An 18,413-nucleotide genomic window follows, 5' to 3' on the forward strand; every position below is an offset into this window, starting at 1 on the left:
AAAGGTCAGATGGGGAGGGTGGGTGTAGAGACATCATGTGTCTCTTCGCCTCTCCATCCTCAGATGATGGTCTGACCTACCTTGAAGTCCAGTCTTGCCAGAAGAGGTACCTGAAGGTAGAGCCCTCTGTCCTCTGGGGAGGCCACTAGCTGATGGCATGTCTGATGGGGTGAAGATGCGGTGTGCTATAGGGCCTGACTTCTGGAAGCTGGGTAGGGCTGATATGGGGGTACAGGGGAAGGTACTCTGAGGTCCCGAGGCCAGGTGCCAGCTAGTACAGGAATTAAGCCAGCTTGGAGCTTCCGTGGGTACAAGGCCCAGGGTGCCCAGGGGATTGGGTTCTGGGGCAGGGGCCAGGTCAGGCTCTAGACTCAATTGGCAAAGGATCTTGTTGTCTGTGTTGGGGTTTCTCAGCCTCAGCACTGTTGATATTTTGGATCAGATAACCCCTTATTGTGGGGGTGGGGCTTGTTATTGTAGGGTGTCTAGCAGCATCCCTGATTTCTTCCCACCAGATGCCAGTAGCATCTCCCCGCTTTCCCCAGTCTCGACAATCAAAAATGTCTCCAGTCGTTGTGTAATGTCCCATGGGAGCAAAATTATCCTGAATTGAGAACCTCTGGTCTATAGCCTCTTGCTGCTTTCACTATGCTGTACAAACGTGGAAAACTGGGGCGGGTCAGTGGGGAAGACGGACAGTGATGGGCCACTTGAGCAGAGTTCTGAGGGGTGAGGAGTGCTGGGGCAGGAGAAGGTCATTTTTTCCCAGTAGACAGAACAGCAAGTACAGAGGCTTGGAGGCAGCAAAGTTGGGGAACAGTAATCCAAGAAGGACCCCAGCCCCAGAGGAAGGGGCCTGGAGGCTTAGGGATTACAACTGCAGGAAGATACCTCTGCTGGTCCCCTGTGGCTGTTTGCCCCCAGAGCTAGTCTCCTGCTGACCCTCTGCCACCTCGGAGTCTGTGACACTCCTCCTAATTTTCCCCTCCACTCCTCAGTGAGATGGAAAAACTAAGAGCTGCAACAGGGTGGGACTCAGTCCAGCTGGTGGGAGCCCCAATACCAGCCGTGGGAGGGAGGGCTGTTCCTGGCTCCGCTCACAGATTCCAGCCAACTGGCTGGAGGAGGGAAGGCGGCCTCGCCCTCTTCCCCACAGGCCCCTCCTTCCCTAGGTCAGGGGTCCTGGCTGAGACTGTGATTTATTCCTGTCATAATCCAGTGGTTGCTTTGGTGAGAGTTGGAAACATGTTGGTTTTCCCTTCCCAAGTCTAACAAGGCCTGTTTCCGCCTCCGCGGCCGCTGCTGCAGTGCCACGCGGTGAACTGTCCAGGACATGACAAAAGGGCTCGGTTAGCTGCCCGCTGGTTAGAAGATGAACAGCTCAGAGCTCGCCCTGCCGACAGGCGCTTTCCTTCCCGTTGCCCAAGCGCTGGCCTTTCCTCTTGGCCGTCTGCTCTGTGGGGCCCTGGATACCCCTCCTTCTGCTCATGTCCATTTCTGGGCCCCAGGGTCCTGGCCTGGGGAGGTAAGGTGGGGGAGGCTGCAGAAACAGGTGGTATCTGGAGACTAATTAATATTTGTGAATAATAATGCTTGCCCAAGGAAACAAATCAATCTGTGTTTGCATATTTATGGCGAGGACTCAGGAGTGATCCCAGCTGTTCTCCAGCCAGGGAACCCCCCATCATTGGTGTCACATGGTCCCTCGGGCCCCCACAGAGGCTGGCAGGGTGCTTAGGGTGGGCTGCATGGAGGTGACATGGCTTCTGTGTTTTGTAACATGAACCTTCTGTGACGTTCATACGCGAATGCTATGGCTTGCTCTAGTGCCTGCTTCTTCCTTTTCCCTCAAAGCAGTGATTCCCAGGCTCTTTGGTTTCACGAACCAATACAATTTCCAAAAGTACTCAAGAGCCAGATATGGGGTTGGCAATTTTTTATTTTGCTAAGTAAAGGCATTATAAAAAAACAACTGTTACCTGCTATCCCCATCGTTTCATACAGGAAAGAACATTTTAACACCAAGGACAAAATTTGAGAATAAAGGACAGTTCTTCCCAAGAAAGGGCAGTTGGCAGCTTTACACTGACGTAGCAAAGGAAAAGGATATATTAAAACCATTCTGAATGTGGAAAAATTGTGTCCAATTATATTCTATAATATCATACCGTATGTAATTGTGTTCCTGCCCAAGTATGTCAGCTTGGCAGAACGGATGGTCCACAGTGCAATTCAGAGACGAGCTTGAGTGCCCAAGTGCCCCGGCCTTGTTTTTATCTTGGTTGTTGAAAGCCCAGGCTCACCCAGCCATGCTGGTGAAGTGGGTGCTCTGCTGTGAAGACCGTTGCATGGATTCACAAGGTGCTCAGCCTTGCAACCGCATTCAGGCTAGCAGCAGCCCTGCCCCCTGTTCCTTTCCCACCTTCTCCCCGCAGGTGACCCTGGGACTCTGGGGGCTGGTGTAGGGCCAAGGTCTAGACTTTAGGCCAGGCCTGGGGATCCAGGGCTGCTCTGCTCTGATGAGGGAGGCCCTGGAGCTGGGAGTGGCCTGAACCGCCTGACACCAGGGCAGGCTCTGTGCCCGGAGTCCGGGGCGGGAGGCAGTTTGCTTTTACCAGGAGCTGGTGAGGGAGAGACCCTGGCTCGTACAGCTGTGTGGTTGCCCGAGTAGTTGCCTGAGAATGTGTTTGTGTGTGTCCCTTGTGTTTCCCCATCTCCCTGGGCATCTGTGTCCTTGTGTCCATCATGGACCACTGGAAGAAGCTCTCTCTTCTACTTTCTGGATCTGAACAAAGTGTCCTGAGCACCCCAACCCAGAGACACGGGGTTCCTGGAGGCCCCAGGTTGGGGGTAGGGTTACCTGAGGCCCAAGTTCTCTTAACACCCATGGCCAGACTCTCATCCAAGCTTGTACCACATGGGTGTCTATTCTGGGAGTTTACCCCCACGATGGCTCTCCTGGGAACTCTGCCCCCACCGTGATGTCTGTAACAGCACGTTACATCTCTGTGATGATGTATGGGGAGTTGCACCCCTGTAATGTCCTTATCAGGCAGCTGCACTGTACCCTCTGGGTCCACCCACGTGATGTCTAGACCACATGGTTAAACCTCCATGATGTCTGCACCTGGGAGTTACACTGCTATGATTACTGCACCAAGGCGGCTACAGGGGATTAAGCCTCTGCTCATTGTACTGGGGAGCTGTATCCTGTGATGACTGTACTGTGCATTTTATTTTCAGAGCAGGGAGATATGCTCGTGCTGGGGGCCTATGTCCCTATGAAGCCTGCCTGGCAGGGGTTACATGCTTGGAATGCTTGTTCCTGGGAGTTAACATCTGTGACTATTGTAGTGTTATACCCGTGATGCCGGTACAAGGCCGCTGTACCCTGTCCTTTGGTGCAACACAACTATTGAGTTATAAACTCATGTATCTCAATCAGGGGCTCCAGGATGGTCCATCAGAGGCCCATACCCCCATGATGACCTGGCCTGGCATAGGATACCAGATGTGTCCACAGGCCCAGGGAGGAAGAGCCACTCATAATCCACCACTTGATGGCCGCTGGGAAGGTGCTCCATTGTTGGCTGCATGTGGCACCATAGCGCAAGCTCAGGCAGGGCCTTAGTGATGTGTGACCCCCATCCCAGTGTGGCCTTGCAGGCGTCATTGTGGTCTCAGCCGCCTGAGCTCTGGGATCATGGAGCAGATCCCCCCCTCCAGCTTGGTGTAAATAGACACCCATCATGCCCCTTCAATGTTCTTACTTTGTTGTTCAGCTCCTGTCTCAGATTTTTGGTGAGATCCTGGGACAGGGGACAACTCCCACCCCTTTTCCTTTGGGTTTGGCCCCATCCCACTTTGCAGTCCCACCTGCTTTGTCCAACACCTTTGCTCAACTGCTGCTCCCTGACCTCATGACCTTTGATTATCTCAGTTAAGACAAGGGTTCAAATTTCAGAAAGGACCGGAGCACCTTTGAGCCCTGCCCCTTCCTGTTTACCTGCCCTGTCACCTTGAAAATTCTCTTACCATTGTGGGTCAGCGGGGACCTGGGTCTGATCACAACTCCCTGACCGAAGTCCATGGGTATCACTGCGGGGCCCCAGGGCGTGTCCGTCGTCATGCGCTCTGCTCTGTTGTGTCTTCACAGCATTCATGAGGGATTGACCACGTCTCATCCCTCTGCCCAGAGCGTGGTGTGATCAGAGCTTGTGGGCACTTCCATACATCTCCTGGTGCCCCCCGTGAGGGGTATGGGAGAGAGACCCTGGGGAGCTCACTCTCCCTGGGGCCAGAGAGCGATAGCAGCGTATCTCCCATGTACAGTGCGGCCACACTAGAGGCTTCACCCAGGTGTGCCTGGGGGCACTCCAGGCCAGGAGCTTTGGGAGTAAAGGCCTAGAGGCATTCAGCCAGTCCCAGAGGCTACTCAGTCTTTTTGTGCATAGCTTCCTGTCTCAAACATCGGAGCGTGAGGCTCACACCCCATCCTCCCTACACTTGTTCGGCTCTGGGCTTCTGGGGCAAGGGCAGAAGAGATGTGGGGTTTGAATTCTAGGGTCTAGCACCCCCATTCCTGGCCACTAAGGCCTCCCTGTGGTTTCTCTGTGAAGTGGGAAGGTGCCATGGGAATTGGGTAGGACGAAGGTGGCCAGGCAGGGCAGCAGCAGCTTGTCAAGAGCACGTCCTGGCGAGCACTGATGGGTTGTGGCTTTGGCTGGAAGCCTCTGATACCTGGAGCTCGTCTTCTGCTAACAAGCCTGTGTTCTGGGGCCTGTGCTCAGCGTGCTTGTGGAGTCTGGCCTCCCACCTTCTCCCTCCCTGCTGGGGAGAGGAGGGGCAACAGAATTATCCCAGGGAGACTCCAGAGTCAGTCTGCTTAGCCCTTCACTGCTCCTTGTCTGTCTTGTCTCTCTGTCTTCTGTCCCACCTAAGTGTCTCTCTGACCCTGTTTCTCTGTCCTCTTATGGGGGTGAGTTAGAAGCTCAAGGTCTGGAATGGAACACACTGTACATTCTCTGATGTCACCCACTCCCTGTACCCCCTACTCAGGTTTAGAGAATGGCCTGAAGGCCTCCTGCACTCTTTCTCCCTCCACTGTGACTATTGGGCTGTCCTTATGGGTGCTGGGGAACCAGTGAGGAACTTGGGTGGTCACTGGGGTCAGAGGTCTAGGTGGTCATTGCACAGCCCAAGTGGTGGGGGGGTCTGTTGAACGAGGCTCTGCATGGTCAGTCGGTCAGTGGGGGTCAGGAAGCGACAAGGGTGGCCATTAGGGATACCAGTAAATACCAGCTAACTAGCTCTGCCCTTCTCTCCATTACAGGTTGATTGTCCTGGGCTGTGGCTGGCTGTGGAGCTAGAGCCCTGGATGGCCCCCGAGCCAGCCCCAGGGAGGACGATGGTGCCCCTTGTGCCTGCACTGGTGATGCTTGGTTTGGTGGCAGGCGCCCATGGTGACAGTAAGTCTGAATCCTCAAGGTGCAGATCTCCCAGGTTGAAAGGTGGCATCCTTCCCAGCAGGACTCTGGGATGGGGACAGACCAGCTACTAGGAGAGACAGGATGGCCAGAAACCCTTTAGACCTTCTGTCCTAGAGAGCCCCCACTGCTTGGAGAGCCTCTTTCTAAGGAATACCTGGGTACTTAGGAGCATCTTTAGGCACCAGAGTGGGGCAGTCGAATCGTGACCCTGTCTTATGGGGCCAGGGTGAGACCTGTCCTGGATTCATGTGGTCACTGTGTGATGTGCCTGTGCATGTGCTGTGTCCCCTGTTGCAGATCTGTGCTGAAGGCACAGTGTGAGCTACAGCCAGGGGTCGGCATGGGAATCGGGGGGTGGCACACAGGGCATGTGTATGGATGCATGCCCAGGATGCCAGGTGTGTCCATAGGCCCAAGGAGGGTCAAAAGCAGGAGCTACCCATAGCTCTTCCCCTACGCCGGACCTTCAGGATCCAAATATCCAGATCTGAGCCCCTCCTTCTCTTTTCATGGGGACCTTCTAGGCAAAGGAGCATCCCCCCTACCCCAGCTCCTCAGCCCTGGAAATGGGGGAAGGATTGTGTTTGGCCGGCAGGAAGCTGAGCAACGCCCCTGTGTGTGTGTTTGTGTTAGAAGGGGGTGGAATTGTCCCCATCCAGATCCAACTCCGAACTTTGGTCCCTTTCCTGCTGCCCTTCCCCCTGCCTGGCACTATGAGACTGGCCGCAGCCCGCCCTGTCACCATGGTTACCACTGCTTGGTTACTGGTGGGAGGCGGGGCACAGGGCAGATTTAGCCAATCTGCAAGCTGAGGGGGAGGGGCGAGGTCGGAGCCAAGGTCCCTGGGGGAAGGGGCCGTTCCCAGCCTGTCCAGAGCCCAGGGGTGATCCAGGGCCAACCCTGGGGTCAGCCCATGGGTCACCAGGCCATAGGGCTCCCCCTCCCACCTCCGCCTCCGTATCTCTGGGCACAGATCTCTCCCCTTGCCCCACCGGGGCTCTTTCTTCTAATGGCTCATTAATTATTCAGAAACATTCTGGAGTGGGTGGGACTGGCGTAGTCCCGCCCTTTGTCCTTAGGTGCTGGGTCCTGGGTGGAGATAGAAGGGAAAGGAGAAGGGGCAGGCATTCCCAAGGGGTGGGGCGAAGGGTCATGGGAGCACCAGGTACCAAAGAGAGGGCTGGAGAGATGAGAGCAAGGAACAAGACAGGTGGGGAATCACATGGGGAAGTGGGGCAGGGTATCTCCAGGCTTGCCTGGAACCTGCAGGGGCAGGTTGGAGTAGAAAGCCCTATCAGGTGTGACCCCTGTGGTTGGCAGGAAGGTGAAGGCTTGTCCAGGTGTGGTCAGCAGCTCTTGGACACTGAAGTACTGTCCTTGCCCTCCCCGCTGACCCAACCCCAGGCACTCTGAGGGCCTTCAGACAGGAGCTCTAGGGCAGGGGAAGGATGGCCCAGCTGGGCTTCAACAGATAACACATTCTGGGAGAAGAGCTGCCCTCCTACTGCCTCAGACCCAACGCGCTCCAACCTGTACCCCTCACTCTCATCCCCTAGCCTGCTGTCTTCCCACGTTCTCTCCTGTGAAAGGCATTACCACCCACCTGGTCACCCAAGTCAGAACCTGGGCCTCCTCCCAACCTCCTCCCTCCGTGATATCCCACATCTAATCCATCACCAAGCTCCGTTGCTTCTACCTTCTGAATATCTTTGGAATGCATCCACTTCTCTCTCTCCCGCCTTCATTCAAGCCACCCTCGGCTCTTGGGCTTTTGCATGCAGCAGCCTCCTGACGATTTCCCTGCCTCCAGTCTTTTCCTTCCTAATCCATTCTGCATTCCAAAGGTAGAGTCATGTCACTCTTCAGTTTAGAATCCTTCAGTCCCTCCTGCCCCCAGGCCCCCAGGGTTGTAACCCTTCTCTAGGCCCTGCATTATCAAGCTTCTATCCACCTCGTCCCTTGCTGTCCCCCTACCCACCCCACTCACCCACCATGCTGACTTCTTTTAGTGGCTCACCAGTTCCCAGTAGGAATTGGTAGGGGCAAGGCGGAACAGTTTTTAAAGCAAAGTCAAGCACCTCCGTGCTGGTTCCTTAGGAACCAAAGCCCAAAGACCAGGTCTTGAAGGTAGAAAGCAGCTGAAGAAGCTGAAATCCTGCCTTATCCAGGTAGGGAGTTCGGGGGACTCAGGCCTTCTCCCAGGCAGAGAGCCATGGGGCAGGAGCCCGGGCTCAGGGTCATGGTGACTGAGCCCCAGGAGCCAGGGTCTGTCCTCCGGGCCTGTCTTACACTGCACACACTTTTGGATCTCTCCCTGCACTGAGGCCGGTCTCGGGCTGAGCTTGGGCAACTACTAGCCAGGGGCAAGTGGCCATGCATGGACAGGGCCACTGCAGAAGGTAGGGTAGGCCCCCCAGAGAATTGATGGCTGGGGCAGTGAAGCGCGGAGCGGACAAATGTGTTTCAATAGGCCTCTTAACGAGACAAATGAATGGGGGCCCTGGCCTCTGAGGGGAGTGGAGGGAAGCGGGTGGAGAAGCAGCTGCCAAGAGTTAGCCCAGAGGCCCCAGCGTCAGTGCCGCACACGCAGCTCCAGTGGAGATTTGGGCACACATTGGGGTAGGATCTGCCACAGCGCAGCTTCCCCAGCCGGGCTTCGTGGCTTCTCGGGAGGGGAGGTTGTGGGGCCAGAGGTGTCCTGAGCCAGGGCAGAGTTTTTTGCTGATCTCAAGTGCGTGTCGCGTGCCTGCCTTTAGGCAGGACCTGTAGTGTGGAGGCACAGGCTTGTGAGCAGTGACCACAGGGTGTGCTGGGTGGGTGCAGTGACACAGGCCATGGCAGAAGCATCTTGGGAGGGGAGTTGGGAGGCTTCCTGGAAGAGGGGAGCCCTGAAGGGTGAGTGGACATTTGCTAATGGGGGCATATTGCATAATGAGGTGGGGTTTAGGGGAAGAAGCAGGAATGTGGCTGGGCTTCTCTGTGGAACTCATGGGAGAGCCACAGTGAGAACCTGACGGCATGGGACAGAGGTGGGGTCCTGGGACCAGGTGGGAGTGAGACCCTGGGTATGGCCCATTTACCCAGAATCCCAGAGCAGGATGCGTGCTGGCTGGAGGGGTGGGTGGTGGGTGGTGGGTGGGTAGACAGAGGTGGGCAGAGGCTGAGGAGCTGGGAGTGTGTCTGTTGTGTCATTTCCCTCCTCCCCAGAGCCTGTGGAGCACACAGGGTCTGTCGTCTGTCGTCATGCTCTCCCCCTTGTTCTATGGGTGGCCTGTCTAGACTCTGCTCCCTGTGGGACTTCCCACAGTTTCCACTGCTTTCTCTCTCTCGGCCTGTTTCCCTATTGCACAATGCGGATAATCACGCCTACCTGGAAAGGTTAACTGAGGTCACGTGGACGAGGTGCCTGGAACCTAGTATGTATTCCCCTTATCTGAGGCCGTGACCTGCGGCTCTTGCTGTGTCCCTGGGAACCAGGCTTGTCTCTGAGTGGGCTCCAGGGGGCACCAGGAGCAGTCAGAGGAGCTCACTGAGTCCCCGCCTAAGCTGCTCAGAGCCGGGGAGATCTGCCTCTCCAGAAGCTCCCTGCCCTGCCCTCACTGGCCCTCACAGCCCTGCCTCCGTGTTCCCTTTGTGTACGTGTGTATGTGTACTCCATGGGAAAGGCACAAAATAGCAGTCAGTCAGTCTATAGAAGAGCCTTGATGGTGGCCCAGTTTGACTGTCCCTGGGGCTGGACCCCTACAACCTCCCTGGGAGGTGGTTGCAGCCGCCCTCTTCCAGCCAGTTCCACTTATTCCTTTCTTAGGCCACTTCCTCCTACCCTGCATGGGTTTGGTGGCCCGAGAATGTTGCCGTGCATACCCCGGGAGCTGAGCTGAAAGGGCTCTGCGGCTGTGTGTGTTGGGGAGGGGGCATGCTCTCGTGGGGTGTCAGGCCAGGTGGCAGTGGGTAACTGGCAGAAAGGCCCTCCTGGTGTGTTCTGGTGGCACCCTGTTGACCCAGTCTCAGAAGTTGTGTTCAGATCTCCCTGAACACCAGCTGTGGGTCAGGCACTGGGCAGAGTAGTCCAAGTAGCTTGGTTTGCTGCCTGCCTGGGGACCTGACACTGTGGGATCTGGTCAGTGCTGGGATGGGAAGCCCCGGGCGCCTCAGGCCATGGGACACAGAGCAGGCTCCTGCAGCAGCTTGGTCAGGTGGGACATGAGAGAGGGGCTGGGCTGGGCACGCTCAAAGGCAGGGAGGAGCCCGAGGACCTGGCCTGTCAGGGTAGCCTGGGTGGTGGGTCCAAGCTGTGTGCTCTGCACAGTGCTGGGCCTATACTATAGTAGGTGATCAAAAAATACTTGTTGAAAAAGTAAAGAAGCCGGGTGTGGTGGCTCACGCCGGTAATCCCAACACTTTGGGAGGCCAAGGCAGGTGAATCGCCAGAGCTCAGGAGTTTGAGACCAGCCTGGGCAACGTGGTGAAACCCTGTCTGTACCAAAAATACAAAAAATTAGCCAGGCATGGTGGTGTGCACCTGTGGTCCCAGCTACTCGGGAGGCTGAGGTGGGAGGATCGCTTGAGCCCAGGAGATGGAGGCGGAGGTTACAGTGAGCTGATTGTGCCACTGCACTCCAACCTAGGTGACAAAGTGAGGCCCCCCTCTCAAAAAAAAAAAAAAAAAAAAAAGACTAAAGAAAGGTGAGCCTGAGAGCTTGGGAGGACCACATTTCAGAGGGGAGTGGAGAGAGGAACGTCAGGCCCGTTGGTAGCTGAGGAGAGGTGTGGTTAGATCTGAGTTCCCCGAAGATTCTCTGCTGAACGAAAGGGGCAACGCCTTGTCTCCGGTGCTGTGTCCTGCGGGTGGAGGTGGATTGGAGGGAAGCGGAGGGCGAGGCCTGGTCGAGGGGCGGGGCCTGCCTGTCTGGTCCCCCGGGCTGCACTGGGCCAGCCTGGCCGAGTCTGTTGGGTAGGCGGGCAGGGTGCAGGCTCCTCTCCAGCCTCCAAGGGAGGGGAGTTGTTCTGCCTCCTCGATAGCCCCAGGCCTTGGGCACAGCCCAGCCTCCCACGGCTCTCGGGCCCTCCTCCTTCCAGGCCGCCGGTGACCCACACCTGGCTCTCCTCCCCGGCGTCTCCTCTCTGCTTCTTTGTTTGGAGCTGAGGCCCCGCCCGGCCCCGCCCCGCCCCGCCCCCAGGCCCACTCGCCCGGCCATTCCGGTTCAGCAGGTTCCAGCGCCCGGTTTCTGCCGCTGCAGGTCCCGGCAGGAGCTGGAGGGGCACTTTTTCCCCGGGTTTCTCTCCCGTGGTGCAGCAGGGGCCGCAGTCCTCATCCTCCTCAGTTTCTCAGTTCGGTCCTTCTTTCATTCTCCACCCCTGGGTGCCAGGAACTGGGTCATACACTGGGACAGGAAACCAGTTGCTCTCTGCCCTGCCCAGGGTTATGTTCTAGGAGGGGAAGCAGCCATTAATCAAACACCAAAAATGTGGAAAAGTAATAGCCTCACACGTGTGCCTAATAAACCGTGAGTGAAAGTTATAAGCTCAGCAAGTAGGTAATAAGCTAGGAGCAGTGCTGTGGGAGGCAAGGGAGTTACCCTCGAATTTCAAACCAGGAACTGAGCACATGGGTTGGGGGCAGGGGGACTGGAGAAGGCAGTGATATTCAAATGGAGAGCAGAAGGATGAATGGAAGTTAGAGGGTACAGTGGAGGTTGGCAGAAGCAGCAGCTTATGCAAAGGCCCTGTGGCTGCAGGGAACATGACATTGCTTCTTTAGAGGAGTCAAAGCTGGGGCTCTGGGAAGAGCAGCTCGGTCAGACCCGGCGGCTTTGTCTGCCATAATAGGTGTTTTGTTTTGAGAGTGATTCGGGGGCCTTTGGAGGGTTCTGATGGGGCTGGGTGTCTGGGGAGTCTGTCAGCTCACTGTGGACACTAAGTAGAGAACAGACGGGAGGCATGGGGCAAGCCTGGAGGCAGGGCCTCCTGCGTGTTAGGCCAATGGGGTGCCAGTCAAGGGAAGGTGGTATCTGGACTAGGGTGTGGCAGCGCAGATGGAGAACCCTGAGCTGCTCTGTGGAGGGCTTCAAGTGTGGGGGAAGAGTGCGCGGTATGGGGGTGGGGGACAGGAGACACCCCCAGTGGAGCCTGAGCAGGAGAGTCGTGTCTGAAAGCACCTGTCTGGAAGGAGCAACAGGGGCCAACTTTGCAGACATCTGCAGTTGGGAGAGCCTGGCGCCTCATTCATATGGCATTCAGGGGAAGGGCAAGGCACGCTGGGGGGTTCTGGACCTTCTGTGGTGTCTCCTTGTCTTTCTAGCCGCTACAGCCTCGCTGAGCTAGCTGCCCAAGCCTGCCCTAGGCACTCTAAGAACATAGTCAGTCCCAAGGTCTCCCTCCAGGGAAGGCCATAGGCGAGCTTAGGAGTGAGAAGGCTGGATCAAAGCCTGGCTCCACGCCTGCATCCCTCTGACTTGCCAGTCATTTCACCCTCTGAGCCTCTATTTCCCCACCTCTTAAATGGGGATAATAATGCTACCTACCTTATGGGATTGCTGTGAGACTGATAATGTTGATACGAATGATGGCCTCACTCATGGAAGGCCCATCATGTAAAGCAGTTTACAGACATTCCATCTATGACAGAATCCTGTGTCGCTGTTTTGGAGATGGGAAAACAGAGGCTCAGAGATGGTGAGTGACTTTCATAATAATTACATAAAACCCCCAGAGCCCCTGGCCCCTGGAGTTCTGAAAAGTTCCTTCCCTGCTGGTACCTGCAGCTGCTACTCCCTACCCTCGCTCCCATAGACCCTCTCCTCCTTGGAGACTCTGCCCCATCTGCTGACCCTTCTCTGCTGGATCAACACCTTCTCCATCTCTGCTGGCTCCCATCAGTATTTAAACATTGCCTTTCATATCTGTCTTCAAGAAAAAAAGAAAAACAAAAATTCACAAACCTCCCTTCCCCCCTCATCCTTTCCAGCTGCCGGCTGTATAGTCACCTGTACTTCTCTCTCTCCCTCATCACCTCCCAGTCATTCTTTGGCCATCTTTGGTCTGGCTTTGGCCCCCCACCCACCACTCCACTGACTCTGTTCTTGTCAAGGTCCCTGACAGTCTTGTGTGAACTGTTTCGTACCAGGTGTTTTACAGTCAAACATGCCTGGATTCAGGTCCCAGATGTGCCCCTCATTGGCATGTGACCTTGGACAAGTGACTTGACGACTCTGAGCCTGTAAACTGGGGATAATAGCAATGAAGGACTAAAGATAAAGAACCTGGTGCAGAGTGGGTGCTTGGCAAAGGATTGTGATCATTGCACACGTTTCTGTGCCAGGTGCCAGGCTGGGCCTGGGCTCCTGGGGACCGAACAGGTGGTCTAAAAGGTCATTTCTCACGGCACTAGCCCTTTTTGGAGCTGTTCATTGGCCTGATTAATAGGAAACGGATCAGCTGTCAAGATTAACGAGTTACTGCTACAAGATTGTAGCAAATGGGTTGGGCTTCTCTGGGTTCATGACCCTAGGTGGTGGAATTCTTAGAGATAGGGGCTGCAGGTTGGCCCTGGTATGTGTACTGAGGTGATGAGGGTGTGGCAGTGCCATGTCTGAGGCCCCACCTTTCTTTTTTTTTTTTTTGAGTCTCGTTCTGTCACCCAGGCTGGAGTGCAGTGGCGCGATCTCTGCTCACTGCAAGCTCCGCCGCCTCCCGGGTTAACACCATTCTCCTGCCTCAGCCTCCCTAGAAGCTGGGACTACAGGTGCCCGCCACCACGCCCGGCTAATTTTTTCGTGTTTTCAGTAGAGACGGGGTTTCACCGTGTTTGCCAGGATGGTCTCGATCTCCTGACCTCGTGATCCGCCCGCCTCGGCCTCCCAAAGTGCTGGGATTACAGGCGTGAGCCACCGCGCCCGGCCGAGCCCCCACCTTTCTTTTCCTCCGTCTGCCTCCCTGTGGACACCTTGAGGAGACTGTCAGAAGGCAGTAACCAAGTCAGTGGGGGAGGGATGGGAGAGGCAGATTTACAGGAAAGCATTCACCTGGGAAGACATCCAGAGATACTTAGGAACTGGACTGTCTAGGCCTTGGGGACTGCTGCTGGTATGTGGGGGCTGGGAGAGAGGGAGGAGTCACGGTTCCTGGCTGGAGCCCCGGGGTGGATGGTGGTGCCATCACTGAGATGGAGAGCAGGGGGAGGGACAACTCTCTGGGAGAGCTGGAGCTCTTCCCAGAAGCTCTCCAGCACGCCTTTTTCCTGGAGCTTGGAATTGATGTGGGGAGGGCAACGGAAGGGTGCAGTGGTAGTGTGAACTCCAGACTCCGAACACCTGGATTCGGATCTTAGCTCTACCACTTACCAGCTGTGTCATATTGGACAAATCCCTTAACCTCTCTGGGCCTCTAGAAACAGATAACAGTTATAGCACCCACCTCATATGCTTAACAGAGTTAAAAAATGTTAAGCTCTCTGAACAGTGCCTGGCACGTACTAAGTGCTGCATAAAGATGAGGTGGCCGTGTTTTCTTTGTAGGTCTTTCTCTCTGCTCCCATGACTGCCACCTGCCTCACTGGCCATTCCTGTAGTGACTGTGCCGTGGTGACTTGGTGTCTCCATCTCTTCCAGGCAAACCTGTCTTCATTAAAGTCCCTGAGGACCAGACTGGGTTGTCAGGAGGGGTAGCCTCCTTCGTGTGCCAAGCCACAGGAGAACCCAAGCCACGCATCACATGGATGAAGAAGGGGAAGAAAGTCAGCTCCCAGCGCTTCGAGGTGTGTCTGTGGTGGGAAGGGGTAGGCAGGGCTGAGGGTCTGCCCACACTCTCTCCTTTCAGTCTCCCTCCCCATGGACCTTTTGAAGGTGGGAGGACAACTGACCCTGAGCAGGCTCCTGTGTCCTGAGTAGGCTGTGACCCCACGTCTGTCCCCTTGACAGGTCATTGAGTTTGATGATGGGGCAGGGTCAGTGCTTCGGATCCAGCCATTGCGGGTGCAGCGAGATGAAGCCATCTATGAGTGTACAGCTACTAACAGCCTGGGTGAGATCAACACTAGTGCCAAGCTCTCAGTGCTTGAAGGTACGTGCTAGGGAGACATGTGGCACAGTGGGCTGCCGGGCTGAGGTGCGGGAAGAGCCAGCCAGCCCTGATCCTACCCTGGACCCATGTGCATTTGGCGGAAAGGAGGACTGGCCACCTTGGGGTCGGTGAAAGTCAGTGGTGGACAGTGATAGTCATTGGATCTGACCTGGATTGTGTGGCTTATGCTGAGGCCAGCCATGTGGGGCATGATGCATTTGTATTCTGCTGCTGAGCTGGGTCGTCGCTTGGGTGGGGTCTGGGGTCTGACTCGAGATGTGGAGCTGCAGCTGTGTATCCCTTGGGTTATGTGGTTATGGCTGTGGCTGTGGCAGTGAACCTGATTTCCATGTGGAGCCTGGCCGTAGGTGTCAGGTGTGTTTCTTGTTGCCCCTGTGAGCTGAGGCTTGGGGCTGTGTCCGTGGATTTTAGTGTCTTCTCTCACTTGGTGGCTTCTCCATGCATTCACAAGCATTCCCTGGATCACCTTGAAGTCCTCTGAGCATCGAGGAGGAGAGAGTGAGCTGTGTCTAAGCCAAGTCTTGAGGACAGGTGGGAGTTGGGGGTGGCGGTTGGCAGTTAGGCAGGTGCCCAGGCCCAGAAGCAAGAGAGAATGGAGCTTTCAGAGAGCTCTGAGTAGTTCAATTTGGGTTTTCTGGAGGGCAGAGGGGGAGCTAGAGAGCACAGGAAAAAGGGGAAAGCAATTCAGCATGAGTCTGGAGAGGTTTGGAGGGCAGATTACACAGGCTCTGGCTGAGAAATGAACACTCTCCTAGGGACATAGGAAGCCACAAACAAGGTGGGGGTGACATGATCAGACCCCAGCCACAACGGATTCATCAGTCTGAATTTGTATTTTCAAAATACAGCATCGATTGTTGCTTTCTTTTTTTTCTTTTTTTTTTGAGACACAGTCTCACTCTTGTTGCCCAGGCTGGAATGCAATGGTGCGATCTCAGCTCATTGCAACCTCTGCCTCCTGGGTTCAAGCGATTCTCCTGCCTCAGCCTCCCGAGTAGCTGGGATTATAGGCACCCACCACCACGCCCGGCTCATTTTGTAGTATTAGTAGAGATGTGGTCAGGCTGGTCTTCAACTCCTGACCTCAGGTGATCCGCCTGCCTCAACCTCCCAAAGTGCTGGGATTATAGGTGTGAGCCATTGCACCTGGCCAATTGTTGCTTTCTTTTTTTAAATGTGATGTTGATACCTGTTCCTTTTTGAAGAATTGAAAAGTATAGAATAGCACAGAGGGAAAAATTAAAATGTCTGTCTACCTCTACTAATAACATTTGGTTATTTGCTCATGGTCTATTTTCTGTGCATATATATATACACATATGTGTGTGTGTGAACAGAAATGGGACCACATACTGTCTGATGATTTGTAGACTGCTTAAAAAATATATATATATCTCTCTGACATTTTTCTTGTCATTAAATATTCTTCTGTATCATTAATCCTTTTTTTTTTTTTTTTTTTTTTTTGAGGCAGAGTCTCGCTCTGGAGTGCATTGGTGCCATCTTGGCTCACTGCAACCTCCACCTCCTGGGTTCAAGCAATTCTTCTGACTCAGCCTCCCGAGTAACTGGGACTACAGGCGTGCACCACCATGCCCGGCTAATTTTTGTATTTTTAGTAGAGATGAGGTTTCACCATATTGGTCAGGCTGGTCTTGAATTCCTGACCTCGTGATCCGCCCACCTTGGCCTCCCAAAGAGCTGGGATTACAGGTGTGAGCCACCGTGTCCGGCCTGTATCATTATCCTTAATGGCTATGGGTAAGCTGTCACATGGAAGTACCCTAATTTATTTAGCCATTCCCTTATTGTTGGACACATATGTTGTTCTCAGTTTTTTGTTTCTATAAATAAGGTGCCATACACATCGTTGCAGATGGATGTGTTCACCTTCCTCATTATTTCCTTATTCTAGATTCATGGAAGTGGAATTGCTGAGTCAAAGGGCACATGCATTTTTAAGCCTTTCCATATTTCCAGAAGATTGTGTCAGTTCATACTCCTGCCAAGCAGGGCAGAAGAGTACCTCTTTCCTGCACATCTTCCCCAGTGTTGGGAATTATCATCAGAAAATTTTTTGCCAAGTTAATAGGCAAAAAGTGGCATCTCAATTTAATTTGCATATCTTTGATTACAAGAACAGCTGAACATCTTTTCACATTGGCCATTTTTACACCATAACTTTATCTGTTCACACCCACATCTCATTCGGTTACTCTTTTTGTTGTTGTTGTTGTTTGGTTTTTGTTTTTTCTGTTTGTTTTTTGAGACGGAGTCTCTGTTGCCAGACTGGAGTGCAGTGGTGATCTCGGCTCACTGCAACCTCTGCCTCCCGGGTTCAAGTGATTCTCCTGCCTCAGCCTTTCCAGTAGCTGGGACTACAGGTGGGCACCACCACGCCCAGCTAATGTTTGTATTTTTTGTAGAGATGGGGTTTCACCATGTTGGCCAGGCTGGTCTCGAACTCCTGACCTCGTGATCCACCCACCACGGCCTCCCAAAGTGTTGGGCTTACATGAGCTACCATGCCCGCTGCCAGTTACTCTTTTGCATCTGTGTCTCGTGTGAGTCCATGGGCTCTATAAGCTTAGAGGATCCATGGCGGACAGTGGTTAAGACTCTGTACCACTCACTTCCCATGTGTCTTTGGGTTAGTAACTATGCCTCTGAGCCTCATTTGCTCCATCTGTAAATGGATATAATGCCTACCATCCAAGCTGGTTTGGAAGATTGAATGCTCTGTATGAAGCACTTCCCAGGAGGGTGGTGGTGGTTGCTGTGGGGCTGGAAGCTGTACATCTTGAGGCCTCACCATGTGAGCTGAAGGTGGTTTTCCTCCGTGCTGCCTGACATCATCCGGGTGGTGCAGCCCCACTGTCTACTCCCATGGGGGGACTTACCTGTGCAGTAGGAACTCAGAGAACAGGTCCTGGACCAGCATCACTGATTGCTGAGTTCTCAGGCTCCTCCCTGCCACTGCTGACCTCAGTTTCCCCACTCGTGACCTGGGGCAAGTATTTCAACGCTGCCCAGTCCTCCTGTTGGCATTTGTCCTAACAGGGAGCCGTCTGCCCTGCCCTGGCATTTGGTAGGCAGCTGAAGGACCAGATGCCCCAGAGGGCTTCTTTTCAGGCTCTCAGATTGGGGAACAGGGCCTCCTTGTTAGTGTTGAAAGAGAAGTCCTTCAAAAGCGCCTAAGCCCCAGGTCCTGTGTCAGGAGCCCTCTTACCTCTGCCACTGCCCTGGGCAGCCTTATCTTTTAAAGGGTTGAGGAGGATGGAGGTGGTCTTTCAGGCCCGGAGTGAGGAGAACCGACTCAGACTGACAGCAGGGGCTGGGTGCGGTGGCTCACGCCTGTAATCCCAGCACTTTGGGAGGCAGAGGCCTGCACATCACTTGAGGTCAGGAGTTCCAGACCAGCCTGGCCAACATGACAAAACCGCGTCTCTACCAAAAAATACAAAATTAACTGGGCATGGTGGTGCACGCCTATAGTCCCAGCTACTTGGGAGGCTGAGGCAGGAGAATTGCTTGAACCCAGGAGGAGGAGGTTGCAGTGAGCTGAGATTGCACCACTGCACTCCAGCCTGGGCGACGGGAGACTCTATCTCAAAAAAAAAAAAGGGACTGGCAGGAGGTGTCTCTGCAGGAGGTGTCTCTGTTTGGTTTCTTTACCGGGGCGGGCAGTATATGTTTGTGCTTCTGGGGTGTGAGATGTGTCTGATGAGGCTGGGGAGAGTGTGGCACAAGTACCCAGACCCTGTCCATGTTCCGGGGAAGGGTGTGGAGCTGTGGGCCTGAGTGAGCCCCTCCTGCTTCTGAAACACAGCACCAGGAAGACAA

The 18,413-nt window shown here is 54.6% G+C and overlaps 2 protein-coding genes across 17 annotated transcripts in view; one reads left to right on the forward strand and one right to left on the reverse strand.

Moving 5' to 3' along the window:
- MED8 (mediator complex subunit 8) overlaps positions 1–18,413 on the reverse strand; it is a 230,870-nt gene that overhangs the window by 155,631 nt on the left and 56,826 nt on the right. The gene's annotated exons all lie outside the window — the stretch shown is intronic.
- The window catches only part of PTPRF (protein tyrosine phosphatase receptor type F), a 92,987-nt gene that overhangs the window by 8,759 nt on the left and 65,815 nt on the right, over positions 1–18,413 (forward strand). For 15 of the 16 annotated variants that reach the window (XM_050797293.1, XM_050797325.1, XM_050797389.1 and 12 more), the window contains 3 exons: positions 5,333–5,468; positions 14,099–14,244; positions 14,408–14,549. In XM_050797293.1, the coding sequence (XP_050653250.1) occupies positions 5,378–5,468; positions 14,099–14,244; positions 14,408–14,549 (379 nt within the window). In that variant the 5' untranslated portion in view covers positions 5,333–5,377. Of the gene's footprint in view, positions 1–5,332; positions 5,469–14,098; positions 14,245–14,407; positions 14,550–18,413 lie in introns of those variants that run through there. The other variant, XM_050797419.1, reaches the window with a different exon arrangement.

Source organism: Macaca thibetana, chromosome 1 (assembly GCF_024542745.1).
Source record: "Macaca thibetana thibetana isolate TM-01 chromosome 1, ASM2454274v1, whole genome shotgun sequence".
NCBI classification, from domain to species: domain Eukaryota; kingdom Metazoa; phylum Chordata; class Mammalia; order Primates; family Cercopithecidae; genus Macaca; species Macaca thibetana.